Source organism: Acipenser ruthenus, unplaced genomic scaffold (genome assembly GCF_902713425.1).
Source record: "Acipenser ruthenus unplaced genomic scaffold, fAciRut3.2 maternal haplotype, whole genome shotgun sequence".
Lineage (NCBI taxonomy): Eukaryota > Metazoa > Chordata > Actinopteri > Acipenseriformes > Acipenseridae > Acipenser > Acipenser ruthenus.
The window spans coordinates 1-10,694 of record NW_026707410.1 but is presented as its reverse complement, the minus strand read 5'-3'; the positions used below and the strand labels follow the sequence as shown (position 1 = coordinate 10,694).

At 47.4% G+C, this 10,694-nt stretch overlaps 1 protein-coding gene across 1 annotated transcript; it reads right to left on the bottom strand.

Moving 5' to 3' along the window:
* Nucleotides 1–7,836: 7,836 nt before the first annotated feature.
* On the bottom strand, nt 7,837–10,689 carry LOC131727261 (AP-2 complex subunit alpha-1-like; the record flags this gene model as incomplete). Its single annotated transcript, XM_059018795.1, has 4 exons — nt 7,837–9,475; nt 9,946–10,080; nt 10,208–10,277; nt 10,487–10,689. Coding segments are annotated over 4 exons (486 nt in total), but the record flags the coding sequence as incomplete, so codon positions are not given.
* Nucleotides 10,690–10,694: the final 5 nt, after the last annotated feature.

Genomic DNA, 10,694 nt, shown 5'->3' with positions numbered 1-10,694 from the left:
GTGCATCTTTCTTTCCCTGAAAAACCAACCAAGTGTGGAGTTCTCAGGGAAACAAAGTTACTACCTCAACCTAACCGGCCAGCGCCTCTGACTCAGGAGAAACAAAGGTAAATTTAAAATGTGTTTTTTTAAATGTTTATTTTTTTATTTTTTTGCTATAACTTTATTTTCCCACAGAGCTAGACCACAAATTCCAGAGTGACACACACTGAACAAAGGGACTCTGGAAGGTGACCTTAAAAACAAGTAGGGCAATTAGCAGCCATTAGCAGCCATTCAAGGCAACATAATCACCCCCAGCAACCTAATCACCCTCATTAAGGACAGAACAATAGGGGCTTCTAGCCCAGCCCAGAGGGGGTGGAGCCACCCAGACTGGAAACGCATAATACTGCAACCAGCTCATTCAGTTTTCAGAACACCTGATGAAGCCTAATGAAGAGGCGAAACGTTGTGTACACCTAGAAGAATTAGAAATTGAGGAAACCAACAGAGACCAAGGCAAGAGATCCAACAGGACAGGATTCTCTACCATCTCCTGGCTACCCCAACCATAGATTAAATAGGAATTTAGGACTAAACTCATTTTTCTTTTTCAGCAAATAACCTTTTTTTTCCTTTACAGCAGCTAACCAGAAAAACATTTCTCTCTTTTTAGGATATCTTGCAAAAAAAACTAACCCCTTCCTTTCCCAGCTCTTAAATACTGCCGTACCAACTCAGCACTCCGGAAGGGTAAGTATTGATTGTGTTTGTAGTGGAAACCTAACGGTGCCAACATAAGCTACAAACCAATCACTTGCCCACCTCCCATCCCACCTACACAGCACTTCGGAAAGGTAAGTATATATTGTTTTTGTAGTGGAAACCTAACGGTGCCAACAGAAGCTACAAATCAATAATTCTCTCATTTTTCACACCCACATACACTCCAGGAACACTACAACACATCACCCTAACCACTCTTTCCTTTCAGCATGATGGAATCCTCCATACACCCAGTAAAGACCTTCTACAGAATGATCCAAACAATCCACCATTTGGACAACGTTAATGAAGCTATCATTAACAACAAAGTACCACCAGGAATGCTGAAACAAACCCACCACTTACAATTCTACATCAAACCAGCCCTGCCAACTCCAGCCACGGCAGAACTCTTAGCAGCCAATGCTAAAAATTGGATGCACACAAATCTTCAAATCCTGCAAATACATTACGAAGATACACTCTCCAGAATACAAACAGACCTGCACAAAATACCAACCAGGAACTGGCAGGAACCATTTCAGAAGGCAAAAACTTGGGCCTACAGGAATTTTAGGAAGAAGATCAAGCAGACAACCTTCCAGACAGCCTTTCTAATAGCACAAGAAAATCTGGAGCCACTGCAAGCAACCCAGCAACCCCAGCCGAGCCTTAGCAACAACTCCTTCGCAGTGCTGGCAGACAATGAACCTCTGCCCCAGAGACCTCTACCCAAGAGGCCCAACAAACCACACACCAGCAATGTGGCCACCTACATTTCAGAGGACATAACCAGGATCTCAACCAACCAATCGCAACCAAACAACAACACCAGACAGAGGAGCACCTTAGACCAACCAACAGAAACAGATGAAGACTGGCTGAACGTCAAAGCCCTTACATATGCTGCCCAGCTCAACACACCTACTGGACCCTCTGAACCAACCTCCGACTCCAACCAGACTCCTCCTCCCAACCCTAACCCTAACCCTAACCCTAACCCTAACCCTAACCCTAACCCTAACCCAGAGTCACACTTTTGATGGGCCACAGCTGGAGCTGCGTGCCTGCAACGGAGAGTGGTAGAGCTGGAGAGTGGGAGAGCTTGGGAGTGGGACGGCACTTGCATCCCAGCCGGATGCTGGGCTTTGGGATGCTCCATCCTTTTCACCAGCCATGGATGCGGCCAGGGCAGGGGGATGGATGCCTGGGACACAAGCCCAGTGCGGGGAGCTGCACGGCGGTTCGCCGGTGCCCCGCGTCCCGGGTGAACAGCGATTAATGAATTAATTAAATGCACGTCCCCCCCGGGTGCACGAGTGTTCTGAGGCCGGGTTGCAGTTCTGCGAGCTCGGGCGTGGGACGGCACTTGCATCCCAGTCGGATGCTGGGCTTTGGGACGCTCCATCCTTTTCACCGGCCATGGATGCGGCCAGGGCAGGGGGATGGATGCCTGGGACACAAGCCCAGTGCGGGGAGCTGCACGGCGGTTAGCCGGGGTCCCGCGTTCCTGGTGAACTTTGATTAATTGCACGTCCCTTGTTCCCCCGGGAGCACGGGTGTTATGGGTCCGGGGCGGCGGGAGCTGTCCCCGGGGCCGTGGAACCCTGCCCGGGCAAGTGGGAGCCAGCCCTGGGAGGCTGGAGCTGTCCCCGGGGCCGTGGAACCCTGCCCGGGCAAGTGGGAGCAGAGGCCGGGCTGCAGTTCCGCGAGCTCGGGCTGAACACCTGCTCGTTCCCCCCGGGAGCACGGGTGTTATGAGGCCGGGCTGGAGTTCCGCGAGCTCGGCTGAACACCTGCACAAGCGCCGCTGCGGAGACCCGTTAGAAGCAGCCCCGGAGGCCAGCGAAAATAGCCGAGAGTTAAGCCCCCTCCCCGCCGTGGCTTGGGCCGCCTTCCACCGCGTCACGTCGGACGGGACTCTGGTCATGTGATTTGCGACATGACCAGAGTCCCGTCCGTCTTGAGCGGCGAGAGGCTGCCGAAGCCACGCCAGGGAGGGGGGCTTAACTCTCGGCTATTTTCAAACTCGGCGGGAAGGCAGCAGGACGCTCCGTTCACGGCTAACTCCCCGTGGTCCCCGCTGACCGATCGGAGCCGGTTTAGCGCTCCAGGCAGTCGGATACTTTAGCGCCTCAGCAGCGGGGGCGACGACCTCTAACATTCCCCGGGGAGCTGCCCGAGTGTAAGGCCGGGACCCCCATCTGCTGGGGAAAAAAATACCTGCACGTCCCCCCCGGGTGCACGGGTGTTATGAGCTCGGGCTGAACACTTGCTCGCCCCCCCCCCGCCCCCGGGGAGCTGCACGGCGGAACAGCGATTCATTAATTAATTAAATGCACGTCCCCCCCCCCCCCCCCGGGTGCACGGGTGTTATGAGGCCGGGCTGCAGTTCCGCGAGCTCGGGCTGAACACCTGCACAAGCGCTGCGGAGGCCCCCCTGTCCTTAACCCTTTCAGACCTGGTGTCCATTACAATGTACATCACCTGTTTGAGCATTTTTCGATAGTTCTAAAAACACCTGCAGTGTTTTTAGAAGAATTCCTACAGAAATCGGGTTTTTTTTAGCAATTCAAATAAGAGTAACAGCATTTGCGTTGGGTCCCCGATGTCATAAATATTTTCCACCAGTAGATGGCAGCAGCCCCTAAGAAGTGGAGTCGGCAACCATTCAAATACTTGAAAAAGTACATTTGGAAGAGTTTTGAACCCATGCAAGCAGGTAGAAACACCATTCAAAGGGCTGTAGTATCAGACTAACAGCCTGTAACTGAGCCCAGTGTTTTTAGCGCGATTCCTACAAAATTCAGCTGTTTTGCACTTCAGCCAAGGCGACCGCTGCTTTAAGCCTATGGGGCATTTGGGACAACTTTGGCAGGCTCTCAAAGAATCAGCGAATGTGGTAGGTGGCTGAAAATTGCTACAGAGTACCTGTATGACATGCAGATAAGTGGTTGAAAAGCACAGGTTGCTGGGCCTTTCGGTTCCGACGCTGCCCCTGTCCTTCAATGCCACTTCTAAGTGCACTGCAGGCCCCTTGATAAAGTACATTTGGAAGAGTTTTGAAGCCGTGCAAGCAGGTAGAAACACCATTCCAAGGGCTGTAGTATCAGACTAACAGCCTGTAACTCAGCCCAGTGTTTTTAGAGCGATTCCTGCAAAATTCAGCTTTTTTGCCCTTCAGCCAAGGCGACCGCTGCTTTAAGCCTATGGGGCATTCGGGACAGCTTTGGCAGGCTCTCAAAGAATCAGCGAATGTGGTAGGTGGCTGAAAATTGCTAAAGAGTACCTGTATTATATGCAGATAATAAATGTAGAAGCACAGGTTTATGGGGCTTTTGGTTGAAATGCAGCAGCTTGCCTTAGATTGACTCATACCGAGAGATTGCAGCATATTTGATAAGAACCTTTTTAAGTGTTTCTCGGCTGTGCGACCAGATAGAAGCTCCATTTAAATGGCTGTAGTATCAGAGAATTAGTCTCTAACAGGATTCAGTGGCCTTGTAATGAATCCTGCAAAAACTGATTGATAAGAAAAAAAATAAAAAGATTACTGGCAGATGCAAATTCACTTCTTTTTTATTTATTTCTCTGGAACAGTAAGGGCTAGAGAAACCATTCAAACAGTTCCTGTATCAGGGTAGTAGGTAGCAATTGTGTACCAAATTTGAGACCAATCCGTTGAAAAAAAAAGCAATTGTGTTTTGTGGATTTCAATGTTATCCTATGGGTTTTCGTCAAGTTGCGGTTTGGTGCAAAATTCTTATTTTCCCTAAAAATACGAAACGCCAGGTGCTATCGTTTCAGGTAGGGCATTGTTATACAGATAAGGGTGTAATCTACACAACGAGACCGTTCCTGGGTTGTAATTCCACACCTGCGCTAAATGGCACGTGTTATTGGTGAAAACGCCTATACGTTTCAATGGGAATCACATTAAAATTAATATTTCAATAACCCCACCTCATACAAGGTATCGTTGGATAGGTATGATTGCAAGCTACAAAACAACACCGCGCTCGAGTTTTTATTCGACTGCTACACTAAATAACGACCTTAAATAGGTTTCGTTTACATTTGGCGAAAAAACGTCCCGTTCAGGTTTTTTTTTGAATTAATATTTAAATAACCACAGGTGGTATCAATTGAATCAAGGTATGCCTGGAAAGGTATTACTGCGAGCTACAAAACAAGACCTTTAGCACGGAAACGAGTGTGACCCTAACCCTAACCCCTAACCCCTAACTCTAACCCTAACCCTAACCCTATATCGTATAGAGGTGTATTAGTAGTAGTTGTAGCAGTAGTATTAGTTTTTCATGTTTTTGAATATCTGATCTTTTTGTAAAGAAAAAAAGGTTTAATTTTTAATGTAAGTACAGTGTTTCTGCTCTGAAAATGTAGGTAAAAATAATTTGTATCCGTTTGTTTGTCATTTTTGTACTGAAAGCATTTTAAAATTCAGTGGTTGTATGTTGTCCGAAGTCTCTGTGGGTTTAGTGTTAAACCGTTTTTTTTATATCGTTACATTTGTTGCAATAATTTTACAAAAAAACTTTCAATTTTGTGTTATTTGAAACAATAATTTGACCTGTTCAAAATAAAGAAAATGTGTTGTGAAAGATTTACAAAAGAATGATTTTCATAGCTTTTCATTTGTGGTTATTTCAATAACACAAGTGAAATCTCAGTTTTTTTGCCAAAATTCCAAGGAATCTCCAAAAGGGTTCTTTAATTATTCTGGGGTCTAAAGGGTTCAAATATCTTAAAAAAAAAAAAAAAAAAGTAATATGTATTTCTTAAAAGGCTGAAGGGCTCATAGGTCAATGGTCATGGGTCAAGGGTCAAGAGTCAAGAGTCAGTGGTTGAGGGTGGTCTATGTCCAATGGGGAGGAGCAAAGACGAGCCACGCGCATCAAAAAGGTCAGTGCTGGCCTTTTTGATGGGTGTGGCTCGTCTTTGTCCCTCTTCACCCTTCGCATTGTCCCTCTCTCTCTTCCTCCCATCTCTTTCCTACTCCCCATTCCTCCCTGGGTGCTCTGTCTCTCTATCTCCTCCCTTACCAACCTACACCTCCTTCTCAGCACTGTACTTACATTCATCTCAGCCACTTCACTCAATTCAATTCAATTCAATTCAATTCAAAAATGCTTTATTGGCATGACGAGAGCGCTCAGGTATCGCCAAAGCTTTTATAATACAAAACAGAAATAATAAAACAGAAATACAATTACAGAACATAACAAACACACAAAAGCATTGTTCCCTTCGAACAATATAACTACCTCCCTCCTTCTTTCCACCCTCCTCATCACCAGTAACCCCATCACTAGCTCAAGCCATACAGCTCTTGCAATATATGTAGAGAGTTCCACCGTTATTTATAACTCATATAACTAGTCAAAAGCCTACTTGTGGTTGGTTTTTATTACATTATATTTCTATATTAAAATGATTAAAACTATTATATTGTCACCAAAGTGGTAATTGAAGATTATATGGTTAATGTTTTATACAATTTTAATTCTTTAAAATAAAATATATATCTATATAGATATATTACTCATAGCTTTTGAGTTAACTCTCACAAATCAGTAATTTTACAGTTTAGGGTAATTGGGATATATGCTAATTACACAATTCCAAGGGCTATTTATAATTCGTATAACTAGCTAATATTCAACTTAGGGTTACTTCTCATTAATTTACATATATTAAAATAAGTTAAAATATTATATTGTTTGGGGATTATATGTTCATTGTTGTATACAATTTTAATTATTTAAAATATATATATAATTTAAATATAAGTACCTTTCCAGTTAAGTGGCACAAATCAATACCTATTGAATTATGGGTAATATGGAAATATACGGGATGTGGACAAACCCATTGAATTAGTCTGCCGTAAACACCGCAATTAACCACCAGGGGGAGATGTTCTGAAACTACATGCAATCTTGTATTCCGCCAATTGGTTTCTCTTCATTAAGTTATATATCTATATTAAAATGAGTAGAAATATTACATTGTCACCAAAATGGTAATTGGGGATTATATGGTTAATGTTTTATACATTTTAACATATATATATATATATATATAATTAGCCTTTGAGTTAACTCACACAAATCAGTTAAGGCTGATTGGGATGTATACAAACTACAAAATCACAAGAGCTATTTATAATTCATCTAACTAGCTAAAAGTCAGCTTAGGGTTTCTCTTCACTAGTTCACGTGTATTAATGCTCTTCCCCTCACTGTGTTTGTGTTCTTGTCTCTTGACAGGGCTGTGAGGATGAGGAGGTCTCCACAGTCTGGTCCTGAGAAGCTCCACATACCTGTCAATCAACAGAGACTCCTCTATAAAAGCGCACACACACACACACACACACACACACACACACACACACACACACACACACACACACACACACACACACAGTGAACTCCACACACACACACACACACACACACACACACACACACACACACACACACACACAGTGAACTCCACACACACACACACACAGACACAGTGAACTCCACACACACACACACACACACAGTGTACTCCACACACACACACACACACACACACACACACACAGTGAACTCCACACACACACACACAGACACACACAGACACAGTGAACTCCACACACACACACACAGACACACACAGACACAGTGAACTCCACACACACACACAGACACACACAGACACAGTGAACTCCACACACACACACAGACACACACAGACACAGTGAACTCCACACACACACACACACACACACACACAGACACAGTGAACTCCACACACACACACACACAGACACACAGTGAACTCCACACACACACACACACACACACACACAGACACAGTGAACTCCACACACACACACACACACAGACACAGTGAACTCCACACACACACACACACACACACACAGACACAGTGAACTCCACACACACACACACACAGACACAGTGAACTCCACACACACACACACACACACTCAGTGTACTCCACACACACACACACACACACACACACACACACACACACTCACACACACACACACTGTTTGTGATGTTTAGACTCTTATTTTATTGTCACATTTTGAAATCCAGGGTTTCTATCACAGGTACAATCACATTGCATTGACTCTTAACACTTGTACACTTCCTTCACTCCACCAGCAGGGGGGGCTGGGTCAGGGTTCAATAGCACAGAGCCGTGCTCACTAACCAGGCCCGCGGGTTCCAGGCACACTGACACGGGTGCGAGGATTCCCTTTCCAGTGGGTGAGACGATACAGATTTGAGATTTCATCGTGAGAGGAACGGCTGTCTGCTCCTCGGGAGTCCGATTCAGAATGACCCCTGACCCCTGACCCCCGACCCCCCCATCCCTTCCGAACTTCACTCCCTAACTTAAAAAAAAACAAATGCAACACAACAACATATATATATATATATATCAATCGAAATAAAACAACCGCATAGTTATAACAGTTAAAAATACTCTACCATCTCACACACTCTTAACAGAACGCACACACACACACACACACACACACAGATATTTATATTTATACTAGAACTGAGCCAGTTTGAGGGTTCCAGAAACGTCCTGTTAGTGATTAGTGTCTGAGAGAGAGAGAGAGAGAGAGGAGAGGACACTGTACTGGGAGCCCCCTGTTCTATACTGGAAAGCGGGGCGCTGGACTGGTGTACTGGGAGCCCCCTGTTCTATACTGGAATGCGGGGCGCTGGACTGGTGTACTGGGAGCCCCCTGTTCTATACTGGAATGCGGGGCGCTGGACTGGTGTACTGGGAGCCCCCTGTTCTATACTGGAATGCGGGGCGCTGGACTGGTGTACTGGGAGCCCCCTGTTCTATACTGGAATGCGGGGCGCTGGACTGGTGTACTGGGAGCCCCCTGTTCTATACTGGAATGCGGGGCGCTGGACTGGTGTACTGGGAGCCCCCTGTTCTATACTGGAATGCGGGGCGCTGGACTGGTGTACTGGGAGCCCCCTGTTCTATACTGGAATGCGGGGCGCTGGACTGGTGTACTGGGAGCCCCCTGTTCTATACTGGAATGCGGGGCGCTGGACTGGTGTACTGGGAGCCCCCTGTTCTATACTGGAATGCGGGGCGCTGGACTGGTGTACTGGGAGCCCCCTGTTCTATACTGGAATGCGGGGCGCTGGACTGGTTTCATGATGTAATATCTCAGACAGATGGAATGAAAGATCGACGTCAAAACAGTGCGTCGGGGGGGGGGGGGGTCCGGAGAGTCACGGCACACACGCTTCACATACGTGTCACACACGCGTCACACACGCACGCGGACACGCTACAACACTGACACAATCACAGACAAGCGGCAGGATTGATACAGACAGACGGTTTCATCGTTTCCATTCTTATCATTATTACTATTAATATGAGTGAGTGATTAAACAGACAGGCATGCAGGTCAGAGATCCTGACGCGAGAGCAATCCCTTCAGCACTGTCTAGAACCGCTGCAGAACCTCCCTCCCCACCAGCGCCCTCTACAGCCGCTCCAGACTGGTCCCTTCTTGTGTAGACGTTCTAGAACCCCTCCTTCTCGTTCTAGAAGGATCCCCGCTGCTCTAGAACTGTTCTGCCAGCAGCTCGCAGAGTCGCTTCGAGACGATTTCCTTACTACTGCGAAGAGTCAAGCGATACATCTGAGAGAGAGAGAGAGAGAGAGAGAGAGAGAGGAGAGAGAGGAGAGAGAGGAGAGAGAGGAGAGAGAGAGGAGAGAGGAGAGAGAGGAGAGAGAGGAGAGAGAGGAGAGAGAGGAGAGAGAGGAGAGAGAGGGGGGGAGAGGAGAGAGGAGAGAGGAGAGAGGAGAGAGGAGAGGAGAGGAGAGGAGAGGAGAGGAGGGGAGAGAGGAGAGGAGAGGACAGGGGAGAGAGGAGAGAGAGGAGAGAGGAGAGGAGAGAGAGAGGAGAGGAGAGGAGAGAGAGGGGAGAGAGGAGAGAGAGGAGAGGAGAGAGAGGGAGAGAGGAGAGAGAGGAGAGGAGAGGAGAGGGGAGAGAGGGGTACATGATACATGTTATAATATATTGGGCTCAAGTCTCAGTATGTACACAGTCCCCGGGTCTCAGTATGCATCCTGGGTCGGTTCACAGGGTGTATATTATGTTCAGGTTACCTGCGCCTGTGCGTTGGGCTCCAGTCTCAGCAGGCAGCCCACCTGTGCCGATTTGGTCTGAATCACGCCGGCACACACAAAGTTCTCCGGGTTTGGATCCACATTCTCCAGCAGAGCCGTGCCCAGACCCAGCAGCTGAAACAGAACCAGAAACCACGACTCAGAACCGCAGCCCAGAGCACACCGACACACATACACACACACACACACACACACACACACACACACACACACACACACTGAGACACACACACAGACTCACCTTTGCTTTCAGGACCTCGGTGTCCATCTGGTTATTTGCTTTGAAGATCTTCTGAGACTCCTGATGAGGACTGAAGGGGAGAGAAGAGTTACAATCCCCCACAAATACAATACAATGCAATACAATACAATGCAATACAATACAATACAATACAATACAGGACAATACAATGCAATCTATTCCAGGGACTGTGCAAATCCACCTGAACTGCAGCCCTCCCAGCACTCCCAGCACTTCCAGCACTCCCAGGCCAGCTGTCCCAGTATCCCCAGCACTCCCAGGCTCAGCTGTCCCAGTATCCCCAGCACTCCCAGCTCTCCCAGGCTCAGCTGTCCCAGTATCCCCAGCACTCCCAGCACTCCCAGGCTCAGCTGTCCCAGTATCCCCAGCACTCCCAGGCCAGCTGTCCCAGTATCCCCAGCACTCCCAGGCTCAGCTGTCCCAGTATCCCCAGCACTCCCAGGCCAGCTGTCCCAGTATCCCCAGC